Source organism: Erythranthe guttata, chromosome 12, assembly GCF_056151865.1.
Source record: "Erythranthe guttata isolate IM_541 chromosome 12, IM_541, whole genome shotgun sequence".
In the NCBI taxonomy this organism is placed as follows: Eukaryota; Viridiplantae; Streptophyta; class Magnoliopsida; order Lamiales; family Phrymaceae; genus Erythranthe; species Erythranthe guttata.
In genome coordinates, this window is record NC_142544.1 from 11,177,950 (window position 1) to 11,199,822 (window position 21,873).

General features: G+C 33.6%; 1 protein-coding gene and 1 pseudogene across 1 annotated transcript; one reads left to right on the forward strand and one right to left on the reverse strand.

The window, feature by feature from the left end:
• Positions 1–5,009: 5,009 nt before the first annotated feature.
• On the reverse strand, positions 5,010–8,545 carry LOC105974166 (protein STRICTOSIDINE SYNTHASE-LIKE 5-like). Its single transcript, XM_088826748.1, has 4 exons — positions 7,927–8,545; positions 5,840–6,147; positions 5,629–5,761; positions 5,010–5,500 (listed from the first exon to the last, which is right to left on the reverse strand). Exons 1-4 carry the CDS (start codon positions 8,320–8,322, stop codon positions 5,207–5,209), a joined length of 1,131 nt encoding a protein of 376 aa, XP_088682874.1. The 5' UTR covers positions 8,323–8,545; the 3' UTR covers positions 5,010–5,206.
• Positions 8,546–9,176: 631 nt separating this feature from the next.
• Positions 9,177–11,942, forward strand: LOC148766448 (protein ANTAGONIST OF LIKE HETEROCHROMATIN PROTEIN 1-like; annotated as a pseudogene).
• Positions 11,943–21,873: the final 9,931 nt, after the last annotated feature.

The following is a 21,873-nucleotide window of genomic DNA, read 5'->3' on the forward strand; positions in this document are numbered from 1 at the left end:
ACAGAAAGAACAACCGATTCCACAATGTTGTTCAAACCTCATTTTGTAATCCGGTGTATTACAGTTTGCAGTTTCAGTTTACATTTGTTGATAAAAGGGTTTCATCTTTTACATCACCTTGCAAATTCCAAGTTTAAAATTGCAAAAGAAAATGATTGTTTTGCTATTGCATTATGCAGTATTATTTTTTCTCATACTAATACAAATCGCAAATTTATGTTTGACATTTTAATGTTTGCAATTATTCATCGTGCAGTTCGCTATTTACAAAATGATATAACAGTAATACATAATTAACAAAGAAAAAAAAAACACCATTGTAAAATTTGCAGTCTGTTTACCATTTCTTTAGTATTTTGCATTTTGTTGTTGTATGTAATTTGCATTTTCCTGTTACAACTTACAACTTGGAAAAAAATAAAAAAAAAATTGTGAATAAGATAATTGAATAGTTAAAGATTTTATTAAATAAAAATATGCAAATAAATATTTATGATGAAATTATACCAAAAAATATAACAAGTAAATATCATATTACAACAATTTAAATATGTGTTTTCAAATTTCTTTTGTTGTTTGATGTTTGATGTTTGTTGTTTGGAAGCAAATTAATAATAAATGCAAACATAAAATTATAGAGAGAGATAAATATGTAAGTAAGAGAGAGAGAGAGAGGGGGGGGAGGCGTGAGAGGGTGAGAGAGAGAAAGATATGTAGATAGGAGAGAGGAGAGAGGGGAGAGAGATAAATGCGTGTGAGAGAGAGAGAAAGATATGGAGAGAGGAGAGAGAAAAAAATGAGAGTGATTTGTGGGTCTATTTCTTTATTTTCTAAAATAATATTTTTATATAAATATTAGTTAAGGATATTTGTGTCCATATACAATTAATTTTATTTAATTCATATTAATTTTAATAGGCAAGGGACCTACACCTATATTCATCTAATCACTTGGATTTCCACATATATAAGTCCAAAATTGGGGGTGTCTAGCAAATTTCCCCTTTATAATTATGAACTCATTTTTGGAGAAACTTCTCTCGTCTTTTAATACTTTTATAAATGGACAATTTACTATAGGTCCCTCTATATTAGATTTTATAGCCATAAATCCAATTCTAAAATTATCTTTGGAGAAACTTCTCTCATCTCTTAATACTTTTATAAATATGCAATTTGCTGCTGGTCCATCTATATTAGATTTTATAGCAATAAATCCACCTCATAAGTAGGATTTTAAAATAAATTTATTATATATTTTGTGAAAAAAAATGCCCTTAATAGTATATGGAAAATCACCAAATAATCAATCCAAATGGTATAAACCGTGATTCCACAAATCTCTCTTCAAACTAAAATCCCAACAACTTCTCCCCGAAACAATTACATAATCTACCATCTCAAATCCCTCTCAGAATATCGGTGTAAATGCTGAAACCTGGCTACCAAATTGCAATTCGTCTTCCATAGCAATTAGCTTGAAACCTTTTCGTTGTTAGAAATATTTAGTTTGCTCTTTGAATTCGTTTGCTATTTGTAGAGTTTCGTTTGCTATTTGCATAGTTTCGTTTGAAGTTCGGCTTCTCAGATGCGTGTTCACAACAACATCGGAATACCTCAACAAAGCCAAAAGATGGTTCAAACGCCTCAAAAACCTTGGTAAGTAACATACTTACAACCTAAAAGTTTATATGTTTTTAGAAATTTTGGTAATGATTCAACAACTAATATCTATGGGGCTTTCTTTTCGCATTGGAGAAGGATGATGACTTCGAAACATCACTGGCTTGTAAAAAGTTCAGTCATTTCTAAAGTATTGATGATACGGGTCTTTTCTATTTCTATTTGGCTTTTTTTTCGTTTGGTATGCATTATGGTTGTCTTTTTCTGTAAAGTATTTGAAATCTACATATTTCGGTATTTCGCCTCGTTGTTGTGCAAGTTGCAAGAATTACTTATCTGCAATATGTTATCACTACTATTCAACACTATTTGTTGGTTGTAATTAATTTCTATTGTACCAATTACTTGGCTTCACTTTGAAATTTCTCATTTCTTGTTTGATATGGCTTTCGGTTTGAAGTTTCTTGTTCGCAATTTTTTATTTGAAATCTTGTTTGTAGTTTCTTGTTGTTTTTGTAAACTGCATTTTGTTGATTTTCATATGGTTTGCATAGTGTGTGCATTTTGTTGTTTGTTTGCTATTTACTACTTGTTTGTAATTGAGCCATCATGTTCTTGTTTGCACATTGAAATTTTCTTGTTTGCCATTTTTTGTTTGAAATGTATTGTTTTCAGTTTCTTGATTGCATTTAATATTTCGGTAATTAATGATTAGTTATACCATACATGGTTATGATTCAATAATTGCACTTTAAAAGTTTAATCGTACAATCTTTTTTTTTCTTTTTTTGCATTTGTATATGATATTTGCTATTCTCAAGTACCGTTTTTGTTTGGTTAATTCTCGTATTACTTACATATGATGCTTTTTGTTTTCATTTTACATTTTGCAAGTCCTTTATGCACTTGCATAAATTGTTGATATTTCATCTTTGCAATAACATTATTTAGCAGACGGAGTGTTGAAAAGATAATACACTTACTAAATTGAACACCCAAATTAAGATTTTAATAGTAAAATATGAATCGGGACTTTTCATCAATATAAGAGAAAATAGTTATTGATATACCTGATTTTCCATATGAATAAAAACAGACGTCAATATGGCATAAAAAAATAAAAGTGGATAAGTTGTTTGGCGGCTGTAGTTAGGGTTTTTTTTTCTTTTACGCTATTACCCTAGCAATCTGTTGTCCTATCGAACCCTGCCTATATTCTATCACAATATTTCTATGGAATAATTACTGTACCATATGTTGGATGCTAAATACCTAACACGCAAGTGCACGTATCGCAAACAAGTAATAAAAGTTGACTCTTGAGAGTCGGATGTCGATCCCACAGGGAATACTCAAATTATCTAATCCTAAGTACTAAATTCTAACAACTATGATTTTTATCCGGCCTATGCAAGTTTGTCAAATTAAATCAATTAAACAATTAAACTAATTATGAAAGCAAATAATCACGAGAAAATATCAATATAAAACCGAACCTAGGATTTTATCTTCCCCCTATGCAAGAATTTCTCACCCAAAACCCCTCAATTATGAAATATATGATTCCTGATTATTAACCCGAGACACTAACTTACTCATAACCCGTTGTCGCGTGTATTATGAGTCTATTATTCATAAACGGTTCACTATATGTCTATGCAAACCAATTATGAATAAATCATTAACTAACAAGTCTCGTAAATGGCTACCTAAGGTGATATATGTATGTCTACGACACCACATGCAATTGACACACTCATCCGGTGAAAACTACTAGAAGGTTCTTTTACTTACCGTCTAATTATCAAAATAGCTATGTCGAGTCAATCCCAATAATCACAGATAAAGCACATAAATTGATCATGTTCATGCACTAACAATCATAACAAGTAGAAGAAATAATCATAAAATCATAATTGCATAATCTCAAGAAAACGGGTTCACCATCCCCACATAAGGATCCAACAAAATCCTAGATAAAAAATTTAGCTACTCATGTTCTCTACGAAAAATATAATAAAAATATAAAAAGACATAGATTAAAAAAAGATAGGTGAAAGAAGAATTATGATGAAGATTCGTCAGGTCTTCGTCTTCGTTTCTCCGTTCTCTCGCTCCTCTTCCTCTAAGATTGTGTTCGAAAAGTCCTTTAATTCGTGTTTGGTTTGTCCTTAAATAGATGTCCCAATTTGGTAGAAGATTTTAGATTTTCTTGTGTGATTAAAAACTCCAAAATTGTCTTCAGCGTGTTTTCACACGGCCGCGCGAGAATCAGTGCAATTCTCACACGGCCGCGCGAGAATCGCCGAAACCTTCTGCCCAACTTCTACATTTGGCGCGGCCGCGCAAAAAATAGGCTAAATTTGGCACGGCCGCGCCGGCCAATTTTCAGCACCCGACTGTTTTCTTCCGTTTTTGCCCGTTTTGACCTTTTTTTGGCTCGTTTCATCCTTGGAACTCCCAAATCGTCAAGTTGTACCTAAAATACAATAAACCGCTCATTAAGCATCATTAAATCAATAAAAGTATACAAAAATCCTCGTAAGAAAGTATACATTGAGTGTAAAATATACGCTCAACACCATACCGTACCGTACCGAATTTTTTGGTAGGGCAACCATACTCAAAATTATTAAAACGGCATTACCACACCATACCAAAATATTATTAATAAATAAAATTATACTTTAATAATTAATTTATTTTATATAAAAAATGAAGACAGTATCTTTTTTTTCTGTTAAGAAGAAGATAGTAGTTAAGTAACTCCTATTAGTTAAATTTAGTTGTAATTTTTAGGTTTGTCAAAAATATTTTGAACCCTTTTATTAATGATGATATAGTTTACATTAGATTTTTTATGTTAGAATTATATTTAAGAAGTATTTTATATTAGATAAGTTAAAAACATATCTTCGTAATGCTTATCTCTTGAATACTAGTTTTGAAAACTTTAAACATTTATATGCCATGAATTGTTTTGAAAAAATTATATTCAATATTGACGCAAATAGTATTGGTAATTACCATTATCATACCGTACCGGACCGAATTTTTGGTATACCGAAACTTTTGGTAGAGCAATGATAATGAATTTCATAATACTGAGATTTCGGTAATGGTAGTGATTCAAGGGGGTTTTGTACAGCTGCCATACCAAACTCACCCTCACTGCAGATGGCGAGTCTGAAGTTGGATTAATGGAGACACATGTAGGGGCCGGTATAGAGAGATTCGGCGTGAGTGAGTAGATAAGATGCGTAAATGTATTTAGCTATTCAATTATTTTGGCGGCCGCCCAAAAGGAAAAATATTGCACCCAATATTTTCCATTGCTCTCTCTATATAATTTATTTATATTTATATTATATTATAAATAATAGCAGTTTGATCGAAAACGCTATTATGAAATACTATAAATAGCTCTTTTTGTTGTAGTCTCCAAAATATACTGCTACTGTCGAAGTCGCAAAAATCTTAAATTTACAAGACACTAATAATAGAACTTTATTGATGAATATTACGTCACTCGAGGAAAGAAAATAGATCGTTGATAATACATAATTAAAACCGATTGTGAGCTTTAATTCCTTGATGATGATGATGGTGCTGGAGTTGCAGGATATCGAGTGAGATTGAGGCGAATAATATACGGACGTGCAATAGAACCACAATATAAATGCTCCCCAATTTTAATCCCACTTGAGATCAAAGAAAAATCCGAATCATAGTAGTGTGCGGTTGGTTTTCCGTCCAAATCAACAGCAATAACACCACCATTTTTCTCAGTACTTGGTCTTCCTATGTACCTATCCACCATTGCAATCACCTTTCTTATGAAGGGATATCTTTGTGCCAGCTTCCAAACACTTGTATCCTACCAAAGTCGTTTCAATAAAGAATATGTTATATATACTCTTAAAATATTTCTCTATAAGTTATTGCATCCAATATTATATATTCTAATAAAAGTTGTTAAATCGTTCGCGTTGTACTATATATTACCGTGGTTAAGGCAATCCAATATTGACCTTCACCATCATATCTTATGTTATCTGGTAATCCAGGTAAATTTTCAACGAATATATCCACAGAACCTTTGCTTGGACCTTGTATGTAGTACTTTTTGCACCTCATCCTGCATTTCATCATTTAACAAAGATACACAAATAGAAAATATTGTCCAAAATTTAAAAAAAGAAAGAAAAAGACTCACATGGCGGTTTCACAAAAAATAACAAAACTTTGGTCAGCAGAGAGAGCAACACCATTTGCAAAGTAAAGATCTTTAACCAAGACTTGTGTTTGTTTAGTTGATGGATCATAGCTCAAGAATCGGCCGTTGGGTCTACCTTCTAGAAAGTCCTCAAAGTGATTTTTAAAGTTGTGTTTGTAAGAAGCATCCGTGAAGTAGAGTGTGCCGTCAGGACCAATATCGACGGCATCAGTTAGCTTGAATTTCAGACCATCTGCCTCATCTGTCAGCAATTCTATTACACCATCCCTACTTATGTTTAATAGACCCTGACACAAAAAGTTACTCCCTCAACAATTGGATTGTTTGTGACTAAAAACTAATCAAATGCCAGTACAAATTTCGATTTTTGTTTAGATATCCACGGGAATATTAGTTTAGATAGGCTTCTATGTAATTATATTGTTCCGAAAAAAAGGGTGTAGCTAAAAATAATTGTACAAATATATGAACTCTCACATTTTAAACACCATACTTTTAAACATAGCTTAGTCATTTATTATTAGATTAACTAGCATTGGATATTTATAGAATTAATATCTTACAATACATAATTAAATTCTAAAATTTCAAGAAAATAAGAAATGGATGAAATAACTAAAATATAATATACTTTGATACGATCACATAAAAGCATAAAATACCCAAGACTTCTAATTTATGTAGCTAGGTTCGGTAAATTAATTATTATGACTCTCTATTGATGATAAGTTTTTAAAAAGTCAAAATAAAAATATTAACTACTTGTTTTGAAACTAGCTAGTTCATATTTTATTAGATTTTACTTAATCATAAAGTTGGGAATATCTAAAAATTACTATCATAAATGTAAAAAAAAACGATCTATAATTAAAAACATATCAAGTTAATTATATATTCTTTTTAAAATAAGTAACAATATTTAAAACTTTAGTGAATAACATATCTAAGGACAATTTATTTTCTGTAAATAAAGAAACAGTAAATATGAAAAATAATACATTCTTTTTAGCCATGCAAATAAGACAAGTTTAAAAACCTTATTTTATGTTTATTGATATTCAATTTTTAGAGGTATAAATCAACTCTCATTAGAAGAATTGATACCTAACCTCTATTAGAGAATAGATGTAACGGGAAGTTTGGTTATGTTTCCAATAGGAATTTCTAATTTTCAAAATTTTTGATGGAAAAAGTAGATTATTGGTTTTTATGTAGAAAATGGGAATATGTTTGGGTGAAAGGGTATTTTTAGTGTTATTTAGGGTAGAAATGAGAATATGTTTGGTTGTGGTGAATTTTCTCTACGAAAGTAAGTGCAAAAGTAGAATATAATGATTGAGGATGATGATAGTGATTATTATTATTATTATTATTATTATTATTATTATTATTATTATTATTATTATTATTATTATTATTATTATTATTATTATTATTATTATTGAGATGGGAGAAAAAATGGAGGAGAGAGAAATAGGTTAGTAGTTATTATTATAGGTTTAAAAAGTGGGAAAAATATGAATAGTGTATTTCTATTGGAAAAATTATTAAGAAAAATAGGAATTTCCAATTGAAAATTGTCAAACAAACATAATTCCAATTTTATGTATAGTATAAAACTGGAAATTGAATTTAAAAATAGAAACAAACATACCTTAGGGTTCGAATCTTGCCCCGTCTCATATTCCACCAATTTATAATAGGATTTGAATTTCTCAAAAGAAAAAAAAAATCTTAGACGTATAAAATGTTTTTCTGTTAAAGTTTAATATAACTAAAATTTTAATTTAAAATAATATATTATTGAGTCATAAAAAAAAAAAACAACTTAATTAACTTTTTTTAATTAAAAAATCAATACAATTTATATATTCAAAAGAAGAAAAAGGCGATAATACCCTATTTGTAATTCAAATATATTTTGAAATTGACTTCCATAAAAATGCATCACTTGAGTGGATAAACCATAAATCAGCTAAAATATGACCAAACACAAATTAAAATTTAAGAAGTAAAAGAGTAGAGTAGAGAGTAGGTGGATAAGTATAGATTTAAAAAATACCGACCTTATCAGCATCTGCAACAATGACTTCACCGTGGATCCCATGGACTATTCCCAGCGGCCTGCCGCCAGTGTTGACCCATTCCTCCACCACAAAGTCGGCGGCGGCGGCGGCGGAGCCCTTGAGAGATACACGGCGGAGCCAGCCATCTACACAGCCGGTGTATATAACGCCTGTCTTGGGGTCATAAGCAATATCCTCCGGCGCCGGCAACTCACCGAACCCGATCTTCTCTGAACCCAAGAGCATCTGGCTATTTCTCTTCGGGATGAACAAGGGTTCTCCATTTCGGGTCAATTCGTGATCCGGATACGGAGCCGGGTCGAATGGGTCTATTTGGTAAAGAAGCACTGCGGCTACAACGGGTAATATCGATATTAAAATGGCGATATTTGCCATGAGTGATAATATAGATATTTCAGTAATTGATGGAAAGTTGTTGTAGTTGTTGGCCGTATTTATAGAAATTGATAAGATAGAAAGATCTTATCAAAATTAGTAAATTTCCAAAACAATAAATACTTATGTTTTCAAACATAAACAATAATATTTCCACTTCTAAATTTATTAAGATAAAAGTGATGAGTTATTTATGTATTTTTATTAAAGAAGGAAACCCTTCAACATAACTGAATGCACGTGATTGAATAAAGAAGCAATAATAGTCTTGACTAGAAAAGTCAACTTATTGATCGAGATTTTTTTTTTTTTTTTTTCTTTTTTGTCGTGTAATTGAATGGGATTTGAATATTCTAACCGGCGATTTAGTTGGTGGAGTAAAAAAGAAAATGATATCTAAGATCGGTAATTGAGTTGGGCCTTACCGAAATTCGATAACGCAGTCCTATTATATTTGAGTTGAGCCTACTTTTTAGTGATTTCGGCCGAATTTGAGACATTTTATTAAATCCGATTTATTTATGAGCCGAGTTTCAGCCTACTAAGGCTCGACCCGATTAAAGCTCGACCGCTTAGGTTATTAATAATAAATATATAATATACTTATTATTTTAATGTTGGGCTCAACATACAAGTTACAACTGTATAAGATTATTTTGTTTTGCAAATAAATAAGTCAAAATAAAAGGAACTAGATGGCTCAACCCGAATAAGGTCCCACCGAAATCTAATTACCGAAATTCATCACCGAGATTTGAGAATATAAAACGTTTCCAATAATAAGAATTTCTATTTTTTTTTTTTTACTTCTTTTAGTCTTATTTTTAAGTTTTTTCAATAACTGAAAGTATTCAATGCATTCGAATTCGTGTAATTTAAATACAACTTGTATAAAATTAGAGATCGTTAAACGAGATAAACAAAAACTTGTACTGAGAAAGATTAAGTAGCAGAATATAAATAACACAAGTTTTAGATCATTCTCCACAAGTATATAACTTGTGGATGGTGCCTTCACATGCTAAAAATAGTATTCAAAAGAATACAAATGAGAAGCTAAGATATTCTCTTCTAAGAAGAAATCACGAGTTGATTTTTTCGTAAATCAATTCCTAGTATCTAGAACAATATTTCTTAGAAGTACACTAGGAATACAAACCAGTATTCAATGAGATTGAATACACAACAGACTCAATATTGTAATGAGAAATTTATAAATTAAAAAAAAAAAAAAAAAAACAAGGTGTTGTAAAAGATGGTCCAACGCTCGCAACTTTGCGCTCTTAATTCTCTTCAGAAATGGTGAGAAATGAACTTGGATCTTCTCCTATTTATAGAGTTTAGGAGCATCATGTCTTGCACGAAATTAACATACTAGGAAAGATAGTGAGTTAGTGGAATAATTAAACATATGATAAAAAAAAACATTTATCCATTAAGCTCAAAATAACTACACACTAACTGTAAATAATAAATCCTATAATAAAAATTTCGGAAATACTGAAAATTGATTTAAGAAAAAAACAATTAAATTATATTTTATTCAAAAATCAAATATTTCAACAATAACTTGCAAAGATCGTTTACGGTTATTTTGGATTGGCTTCAATGGAGGTAAATCTTTTTATTACTTGTTTCTATAATATTTTTTACTCATTACAGTTATATAGTACCGGGGCCCGATATAAACCCGAAACCCGAAAAAATACATTGAGTTTGAGCCTATAGTAACGAGCCCCAATGGTATGTGAGCTTGAGCCGACCCAAGCTCAGCTCACATGGCCTGATTGCCAGCCCTAGTGATATTTAATAACTTGAGTTCGATTCACTTGTCCCATACGATTTATACTTCTTAAATGATTTACGGACTATTATACAAGGACGAAATTTATTAAGTTGACATACATGGTTGCAGTGTCTTCATAAGAAACATAAAATAAAATATACCAACTTTCTTCTAAATTAAATGGGCTCAAGTTCATCTTGGTCCAAAATTTTCACAATATCTGCATAACTTATGTACATATCTCAACAAATGTATACCACCTAATATATTTTATATTAATTTAATTATAACTCAAGAACATATATTCTGACAAAAATAGATTTGATTGTATAAATTTATATAGATATGTGCAAATGACAAAATTGGACCTCAACACTATCTGCATTTATACATATAAGGTCATCTCCAACAGTTGTCTAAAATATGATAGTCTATATTTATAATTTAAGAGATGAATAGTGTTATGCAATACCATTTTTAAAATCAGCCTCCAACAACATTATTTATATTTTACATAATTATCATATTTTATTATTTTACAACATTTTATTTTTGAATTAATTTTAACAACTATATTTCAACACACGTATTCTATTCAAACTACTATATTTTAGTGATCATTTAAAAAATTATTCAAAATAACAATATTATTAATACAAATTAATATTTGAATATTTTTTAATAAAAACACTTAATTAGAATGATAAATCCAAAAGGCATCGAAAATCTAAATTCCAAATAGACTTTGAGAAACTAAATTTAAGAGGATAAACTGACAACTATTTTAATGTTCAAGAAAGAAAAAGAGGAATTACAACAACTATTTTCAAGTATAAAAGGTGATAGTTGCACTCGTATTCCTACACTTATCTTCTTCCAACACAATATTTCAATGGCTAATTTCTTTAATCTATTCAAGCCTTTTTTTGATAATGATGATCTTTTTGATGAACCAAATCATCTTCGATCACTTTTAGCTGCGGCTATGATAGTCGAGGAAGAAGAAAATTCTCGTCGACAACGTCTATCACATCATCGTGGAATCAATTCCTGGTCATTCTGCTATAAATCGCGATAGAGTGGAGGGCCATGAGCGACTTTGGAAAGATGATTTTGCCCCTCATCCGACGTTTCCCGAGGCCAAATTTCGTCGGAGGTTTCGAATGAGTCGAAATTTATTTCTCCGAATACAGAATCATGTAGAAGGTTATGATACCTACTTTAAGCAAAGAAGGAATGCAGCGGGAACTCTCGGTTTGTTATCCACTCAAAAAATAACAGCTGCAATGAGAATGCTAGCTTATGGAGCATCAGCCGACTCCGTGGACGATTATGTACGCATTGGTGAAAGTACTGTCATAGAAAGCCTTCGGAGGTTTGTCGAAGCAATCGATGAGATTTCCGGGGACCAATACAGAAGAGCGCCAAACAACGAGGATGTTAGGCGATTGCTGGCATTTACTGCAGAACGTGGTTTCCTGGAATGTTAGGAAGTATCGATTGCATGCATTGGTATTGGAAAAATTGTCCGATTGCGTGGCAAGGTATTTACACGGGGCACATCCATAAACCAACGATTATTTTAGAAGCAGTGGCTTCACATGATTTGTGGATATGGCATTCATTTTTTGGATTGCCGGGATCACTCAATGACATCAATGTGCTTGACCGGTCTCCTCCCACAAATTACTCAATAAATGGACATGATTATACGACGGGTTATTATTTTGGTATATACCCAAAATGGTCAACATTTTTGAAGACAATTCCTATTCCAAGAGGATTGAAGCAACAAGTTTTTGCAAAAGCTCAAGAGTATGCAAGAAAGACTTAGAACGAGCTTTTGGGGTTCTCCAATCACGGTTTGCAATCATTCGCGGACCAACACAATTTGGGATTTAGAAACCCTTCGAAGTATAATGAACGCGTGTGTCATACTACATAACATGATTGTTGAGGATCAAAGAGGCACCAACTATGTTTTAGATTGTGATAGACTTGAAACAGTTCCGACAATTGCGATATCCCGTGAACCCACAACCGAGTTAATGAAATTTCTTCAAGTTCATAGGCGCATCCGAAATAGGGAAAACCATACACAACTCCAAGAAGACCTTATTGAACACATGTGGCAGATTCATGGAAGAGAATAAATATGTATTTTCAGTTTATATATTTTGGCAGACCTAATTAATCTATGTTCTGTACTTTATTTTAAGGTTATTTGTTTAGCTTGCAGTACGTGGCTTTAAGTTATTACTCCATGTCATATGTTCAGTACCCTTTTGCTAAAAAATATAGAAAATATATTTTTTAAAATAAATAATATACATCATGATGATATGATACTATATTAAGATAAAATTAGACAAAACTAAACTGATATTCTAATACATTAAACCAAAATGAGACATAAGTAAATTAATACTAAATGTGCTAATACATTTAGTACAATACTCCAAATATAATATGCATGCTAGGACAATCATGACATAATATCCATCTTCAATTTCTTGAAATATTCTGCACTCATTTCATCCACGCCAGAGGTGTCGGTCATCATAATTTTTATGTCCGTGTCTTTTTTCAAGTCCGGTCGTTTTTCCCTCTCCAGTTGCAGGTATTCTTGTTGGAATATGAATAGTTAGTCAAATCTCTCTTTCTTTTGATGTTCGGCCCGAGCGTAATCCTATGAACATTCCTCAAAAAACGAGGCGGCAACAGAACTTTGAGTTTCTTGGACATGCTCTTTTCCATTTTTTGCTTTTGCAACCTTTGTACCAATTGGTCTCTCGAACTCGTTAAAATCTAAATCATCACATCTAAGGTTGGCATCGCTATATTCAGTTGCAGGTGACGAAGACTGTGGACTTGCTCCGACAAACTTTTTTGACGACTTATTGGAACGTCAACTTGTTGTAGCAATATTCCACTTTGGGTGATTTTTCAGCTCGTTCCAACAATGGTCCATCCAAAATTGTTTATTTGTGGTTTCTTGAAACATTTGTGTGGCATGGAGTATCTAAAAACATAATACCAAGTTAATAATTTTGACAAAAAGTTTAAAAATTAGTATAAGATTGAATTATACTCTGTCTTGCTCTGTTGTACCATTTTTTTTGCAATTCTTGAATTTGTTTATAAAAAGAAGAAAAAATTGAACAATCTTTGGTGATTACAGCCCATCGGCTCGTAAGAGAATACTGTGAACGCTGAGATGCGTCACTATATGTTTCAAAATACTTGGTCACTTTCGCCCAAAAAATATCAGATTTTTGTTGGTTTCCATGTATTGGATCGGTCGATGTGTTGAGGTATGCAGAGACATGGAGGATGTCCTCGTCGTTTGAAAAGTTTTTTGTGCGTTTCGAAGAATTATTTGTTCTATCCGTTTCCATTGAATAACTATCATACAAAGGTTCTTGCACAAATTCTTCATTCTCTTTGAGCATATTTGTAAAATATCCACTGGAATCCATCTGCATATTAAATATAACTGTTTTCATCACTATTCGTATATTAAAAAAAAATTATATTACAAAATTTAAATGCTCCTTGTTTTTCTAAATTGAAACATATTGTGTGAAAAATAATCTGCAAATTTAATTTAAAAAAACAAACCAAAAAAATTGTCAACAACTCTGATTTTTCTAATTAAAAAAAATAAGCACTGATACATTGTTTAAGTTAATATATATAAAAATAATATTGATGGACAAAAAAAGTAGCCAATAACTCTCCTTTTCCTTTTGAGAAACAACACACACTAAATATATATCATGTACATATCTAGGGTTTTCTCATAATTTCTCCACCAAATGCTCAAGAGAAGAGGCGCAAAAGAACCAGAAGCAGAAAATAGAATAGGGGCAAAAAAAAACGTAATAAAATAAAATAAAACGAGCAGAGGAAAAATCAAGCCGACTCTCATCCACCGTCCATATCTCCATTATTTGGAGATTGACAGAGGAGTGGTGGTAGAGAACTAGTTCTACCATCCTCCATTGATGGGCTTAAAATCCATGTAAGTTTTTTACCTCTTTAAATTCTTTTAGATACTAGTTTTTTTTTTCTTTCCAGTTGAGGATATTTTTGATGAAATCAAATACCACAATTTATAGAGTTGATTGGTGTTAAATGTTTTTACAGTGGTGGTTGATGTAAAGTCCTTTAAAGGTGAATTCATTGTTTCAAACGCCTATCTTTCAAATTTTGGCGTAGTCACCTCAATTCAAGAAGAATAGCCACATATACCCATATTTCCTACCTCGAACCAAAGAGCCTAACAATTGAAAGCCCCAAAGCCCCAATGATCCCAATAGCTTAATGTTCGATATTAGTAGAGTAGAATATTTTGGTGAGTATTTGGACCCAAACATACGCATGTAAGTATAAATTATTTCTATCTTTAATTTGCAAATAATGGATGCTTGAAGCAATTGCATGATTTGTGGCTTTTAGCAATGGTGAGTGACTATGTGCTGTTGAATTTTGAGCTTGCGAATGCCTAAGAATTTTCATTATAATTACAAGTTCTGAGAAATTGAAGTTGGTCATTAATCTATGTGATTAGATGCGGTAGTTGAGTTATTTGCTTACGATTAGATATTGCTTGAGGACAAGCAAAAGTTCAAGTTTGGGGGTTTGTTGAGTGTAGATTTTAAGCTCAACATGTTTACTTTACCTATATCTTTGTTTAGATTTAATTATATTGTGATTTAATTGATTGATTTTGTGTTTTATAGGTGAAAAAAAGAGAATTAGGTGTCCATGAAGGAAAAAAGATAAAAAAGAAAAGAAAAAGTTGCAAATAAGGAAATAAATCAAATTCTTATTCACCCAAAATTCCAAAATTCGGACTCCAACATGGCGAAAATCGAAGAACAAATCCTGATGGGGGAAAGTGGCGGAATTTGATTCCTATTAGGTTTGCACTACTTCCTTATCAAGAAAAGCCTATAAAAGCAACAAGTCTCTACACCATAAGAACGAAAACTTTACACCTAAAAATGCGAGGAACGAAGATCAACGAAGACTCAAGCATAGTTTTTCTTATTTAATTTATTTGTTTTATTTTATTTATCATAAGAACTACGAGTAGCTAAGTCTTTATTTCTAGGATTTTATTTTGAACCCTATGTGGGATTTATGAACCCAATTTTATGATTTTATGCAAGTTTTAATTCCGTATTATTTCTTCTACTTCTTTTATTAAGTGTATGAACTTGATCACCTTATGTGTTTTTATGTTATTGTTAATCGCATGAATCGGAAGATCGGGTTAATAATTAGAACTGTGGTAGAAGTGCCTTTGTGGTATATATTAACATAGCAATATAGTTAATCTCTTAGGTAGCCATTACTGATATTTGTGCTTAATGTTGTGTTCTAGAATTAATTGCGTAGGAATACAGTAATTGAATCTAGAGTATTAGAATCGTAATACACGCGGAAGCGGGTTATGATTAATTTAGCATCTCAGGTTAATAATTCGGGTTAATTGCTTGCAAATTGAAGGAATTGGGGGAGTAATAATCATAGAGGGTGAAGAATAAAATCCTAGGTTTTTTTTACATTGATTAATCTTCGTGTTTAAATTGCTTTCTTGCTTTGTTTTTTTTTTTTTAATTTGTTTTAATTTAGTTTATTTTAATTTAGTTAATTCTCTCTAAAGTCGATTGTGTAGGGTGGACTTGATAGCAATTTTCAGGATTTAGCGTTTAGAATTAAATAGTTAAATATTCTCTGTGGGATCGATATCCGGACTTTTAGTCCACTATATTACTTGTACGAGACGTGCACTTGCGTTTATGTATTTCAACCAACAAGTTTTTGGCGCCGTTGTTGGGGAATATTTTAATTATTTATTCTATTCTAGCTCTAGATTTGAACAATTTTCACGATTCACCCAAATTAATTTATATTTATATTTATATTTTTATTTTTTGTTTTATTTTATTTTTTTAATATTTTTTTGGTTACATGTCAGGTTACAATTCTCGCGCACCTCAAACGAGTTATGAATGGATTCCGTCTAGCGAATACCTCCAAAATACCTATGATATACCGTTATTTTGTTCAATATGTGGTGGAGATCATTACACTAACCAGCAAATATCGTAAAAAGCAAATATCGTAAAATTTGTATGAAACAAAACAGCAAATATCGTAAAAAGAAATCATTGAATGCATAAAAAAAATTGAGAATTGACAAAACAACATACATTTTTTCCACAATCGGGTAAGCTCGTAAACATAAGCAAGTTACCGTATATAATATGTAAATATATCTGATAAAATCCAAAAAATTAGCTTAAGAATTCGTCGCACCCTCTATAAAAGAACAAAACTCAGATAATACAATTAAAGATTTACTAACATGAAAAAACGAAAAAAATAAGATCAGCAAAGGCGGCGGTTATATGCAAGCTCATTTTTTTATTAGTTCAAGACCTCCAAGATAAAATACTAATTTACCCTTAATGAAATTTAAAATCAAATAAAAAACACAAAATATTAAAAAAATAAAAAAAAATCATTTCCTTTGTGCAAGACCAAATAAAATACATAAATCCAGAAACCCCTCTTCCTTATTTCACGACTTAAAACTCTCCATCTTCTTCTCAAACCCACCAAGAAATCTTACACACCAAAATTATCAAATACATACCAAACATTCACGATGGAACTAGAAAACAATGATATGGTGGTTTACGAGGGTGGAGAACACAATGTAATATGTTTTAACCGTTTAATTTTTCATTTGGGTCGTTTTTTTTGTTGGCAAAAAAAATTCGACGATACCAAAATTTTTGTTACTAAAGTCGGTAACCACATTCCGATTATTTTAATAAAAATCGGTATTTAAAAACGGATTTTTGTAGTAAAAATTGGCATGACAACACCGATTTGTTTTTGTATTATCGGTATTGTCATGCCGACTTGTACTACAAAAATTGGTTTTTAAATACCGATTTTATTATCTGTGTTTTTTTAAGGCCGTTTTCTCATACTTTCGTACACAACCTAGGGGATTGATGGAGGATTATTCAAATGAATTATCTAACGAATAAATATTTGAGATATGGAAAGCTCTACTCGATTGGGTTAAAGGAGTGGTAGACGCCACCGAATGGTGATAAACATTTTCGTTTCAAATATTTAAAAAATATCAATTAACCAAATATATAATGTATTATTTAAAAAAAAATCAAAAAATATCGGTATTCGAAAACCAATTTTATACACAATAATCGACATTAGAACGTCGATTTTGACCTGTAAAGTCGACGTTGTATCGCCGATTTGGTTAACAAAAATCGGCATTACGACGCCGATTTTCATGTACAAAATCGGTTTGGATAAACCGATTTGGGAAGCCAACGAAAAAAAATAAAAAAAACCAATTTCAATCTCAATTTTTTTTCCAAAATCGGCCAAATCATTGCAACCCAACAAGAAATAAGCATGGATTAATGTCATTCATACATATTTATTTGGAATCGATATTCGATTAATGTTTTCGAATTTACAAATAAAAATTTAGTAAAAAGGACATCGATGCTCGATTAATGTTTTCGAATTTACAAACAAAAGTTTAGTAAAATGGACTTACTTGTTGGTGGTGGTGCGGTGGTGGTAATGGTGCGGTCGGTGGGTCGCTGGTTATTGCCGGTGCGGTGGCAGTCTCGCTGGTTGGCAGTCGTGATATTTCTTTTTTGTTGTTTTTTTTTTTGATTTTTGGTCTTGAACAAATTAAAAATAAAATTTATTTGTATTTGAGTATTATTTGTGGATAAGGGTATATTTGTCATCTTTGGTCTTGATGTAATAAAATTAGATTAATTTACGGGCTTGAACTAATAAACTCCTTTATGTGGTTTTGAACTAATAAAAAAATGGGCTTGCATATAACCGCCGCCATCAGCAAATCTGGTAAGAAATTTCTCTATTTCAGATTTACTGCATCAATTTACAACGCAAGAACCTTACAAAATCAACAATGCTTTCGAAATGACTTACAAAACTACTCAAAGAACAACTTTTAGAGTTTTGAATGACATTAAACGCAACAAAATGAACCTGAGTTTGAGCGATTGACATCGATGTGTAGTTTAATCTGGAATCAAAGTAGAAATGAAGCATTGCTTTTCCTTTTTTGGGTTTACTGCAATGAAGCACACAATAATTCCAAAACTTCAAGAAAAGAAATCATGCACATCTAAAAATATAGTATACAACAACCATGATAACTTTTAGAAAATAAAACAAAAGGATAATAAAGATATATTAAAAAAGAGATGCAAGTGACAATTATAAGTCTTAACCATAAGCCGAATACATGCTTCATTGTACAACTTACCTTTGTTCTGGTCATACCTAACTGATGATGCTAAAAATAGATCACCTTAAATAGTTGAGATCGAAGGAGCTGGGAGAGCAAAGTGGATCACTGCTCACGTGCTAGATGGCCCTGAGATACCTGCGAACAAAGAACACGTAAACTAGGCCGCGGGTTGATCCGGCGGAAACCCCTCCGACGCTCAAGTCAGACGTGAAGATAGTCGGTAATTGTAGAGAGAATTCGAATAGAAGAATTGATTGAATAATAATCGCGTACCTTAATTAAATGAACTTAACTTGTATTTATACTTTATTGATTGGGCCGAGATCAATTTATCGGGCTCAACCTTATTTGGATGTGATTGGACTTCCGTAGAAATAACTATTAAATTGGGCATGTGACCCAGTAAATATGAGTTTATTGGGTTGGACCAATAGACATATCATTAAGCCCCCCACTCTCGAATTGATGCGGGAGCGAATTGGAGAGAGGTACCGAATAGTATCGAGAGTAGACTTGTATGTCGATCTTCTTGTTTGTGTCGTGGACGTAGGGAAGGTGATTGGATCGAGTTCCGATAAAAAATTGCCCCGCAGAAAGAAATTGCGCATTCCGATAGCACGCGATTAGGGTTATCCGGAGTTATGGCGGCGGAGCCAGTAGACCAAGCCGCGCGACTCGGGGATGAGAGAGGAGCCGCGCGGCATGGCTCCGCACGACTCCAAGCCGCGCGTTTTTAATGTGAGGGGGCAGCTATGCACGGAGCCCGGGGTAGGGGTGGGGCAGGAGAGAGAAGGAGGAGAGAGAGAGAGAGAGAGAGAAAGAAGGGGTGGGTGGTGTAGGAGAGAGAAAATAGGGGGGTGGGTGAGAGAAAAGAAGAGAGAGAGAGAGAGAGAGAGAGAGAGAAGGGGGAGGGAGTGGGTGAGAGAAAAGAAGAGAGAGAGAGAGAGAGAAGGGGGAGGGGGTGGGTGAAAATTGTAGGTTCTTCATTTTGTCTTCATACTTGGAGTAGATGGGTCAGTCCATTAGTATTTCATTTGACGTTTATATTTTATGACATTGTCATTGGTTTGACGCGTTGCTTATAAGGAGTTGGAGAAAGAAAGGTTGTAGGGGGCAACAAGTAAAGGAATAGGTGATAATTCCAGGTTTCTAGGCGGTTCACCGCTCCACTTTCTATAAAATGACTTGGGCTTGATCCAAGATCAGGATGACCCGACAGGCCGAGCACGTCAACAACTTAATCACGACTTTGTGACCGGGGAAACAAGAGCTAGACTTCGGCAAAGGTCCCCATATTGATAGAATATGAATTTCTTGGAATTGAGTTTCCTTTACCAGTCTGTGTGCGAGATGCCCGGCAAACAAATAGAATTTTTTCTGCGCATTCAGGCGGCTCGATGCGCGCGTTTTGGGACTTGTGCGGTTGTACGCGTGTTCCTTTTTCCCTTTTTTCTTTGTTTTTTTTTCTTCTTCTCTCTTTTTTGTTTATTTCTACTTCTTTTCTCTTTTCTTGTTTCTTCTTCTTCTCTCTTTTTTTTTTTTTTGAGAGGCGTAAAATTGTAAGTTCTTCATTTTGTCTTCATATTTGGAGTAGATGGGTCAGTCCATTACTATTTGATTTGACGTTTATATTTTATGACATTGTCATTGGTTTGACGCGTTGCTTATATGTGTTCACATTTAGCATTGTGCGTGATGTACTTGAAAAGGGGATCAGTCTATCAAGATTTTTTGATGGGGATCGTGCCCCTTGTTAGACCTCATGGGTCATAAGTATGTTAGGACCGTGGCCACATTTTAAATGTAGAACCCCATAAAGGCAGATAGAGAAGTTTATAAAATCAAGTTGGCCAGGCTATATAGATTATCATAAAATCTCTAAATGTTCATAGGGTTAATGTTGACTTGAGATAATACTTATGTAGTTGTTGAGCAATAATACCGAGTGTACGGGAAATAACTTGTTTTATTCATTGCTTGAAAATGTGAAGGTTACAAGCCTACTTGAGGCGAATGTAACTAAACAAGTAGGGAGAGAATCGCTCAAAATAACTAAACTTGTACTAAGTAGATGATGTAGATGTTTCGTCCAATTGATGTCGAGAGGTGAGGGGATGCATCATACTTAAGGTAGGATAGCCCCCCAGTTTAGGATGATGCGATCACTAATAATGTTATGGGCTCGAGAGATTCCAAGTGTCATTGACCTTATTGGAAGTCTAGGGATGTAGAAGGAGATTCTCATTGAGATGTCGACGATTGTCGTCGGTCATCTCGATGCCGGGCGTTGAAGTGATTTTCATCTCTTTTCCTCTTGGGAGAAGGGAGGGCTGAAGCCTCTTCGATGCGCACGTGTTTCTCAGCGCGACTTAGTAGCTCTTCCAGAGTGGTTGGAGGTCTTCCTGCAATAGATTCCTTGAACCTACCTTCCTTCAACTTTTGTTGAATGATTCCAGCTAGCATGTTTCCTCCCACGTTAGGAACTTTCCGAGCTGCCCCTACAAATCGTTGAATGTAGTTGCGGAGGGTCTCGCCTTCTCTCTGGGTGATAGTGAAGAGGTACGCGGGAGTCTTAGCGTACACTTTGTTGATAGCGAAATGGTGGGTGAAGCGATCCGTTAGTTGGGAGAGAGCTTCAATTGACCCAGTGGGCAAGGAGTTGAACCAGCTCAATGCTCGTTCGGAGAGCGTTGTGCGAAACATCTTGCACATCGCCGCATCAGTTGAGCCATATAGATCTGCCATGGCGTAGAACTTTGCAAGGTGCTCCTGTGGGTCCCCAGTTCCATCAAACTGCGGTAAACTCGAGACCTTTACCCGTTGGGGTAGTACCTCATTGATTATTGCGACAGTGAAAGGACTGCGCCTTATTGGAGGTATTGCCCTTCCACCAATGGGATTACCTATGTGGGGAAGGTGATTTGAGCGAGATACCCAACTATTAATCTCATCATCTACACCATTGTGTGGAGGAACTTGTTGGCGAGAGGCGTTGCCTCTCGAAGGTGAACGTGGGTCTTGTCGCCCAGTTCGTGCATCTTCGCGATGAGTAGATTGTTGCATTCGAGACCTAAGGTTTGAGGTGGATGCGGTATCCGCTGGTGGTGGAGGGTGTTGTGGCATGGGTGGAGATGCAATGGGAGCGTTGAATCCCGTTGTGGCGATGTATTGTGCCACTGCTTCAGTGGCAGCACGAGACGAAACTTCCGCAATCATGTGTTGGAGGGCCTCTTCGGTTATTTGAACTGTTCGGGAAGCAGGGAGCGGTGGAGCAGGTAGTGAAGGATCGGCGAGTGGTGGATCCCGAGGGGGATTCACCTGAACCTCGCGAGGTGGATCTGGAGCACGGGGAGGAGGTGTCAAGACAGAGCCTCCACGAGGCGGAAGGTTGTTAGCATTGGCACGTTCTCTCCGAGTA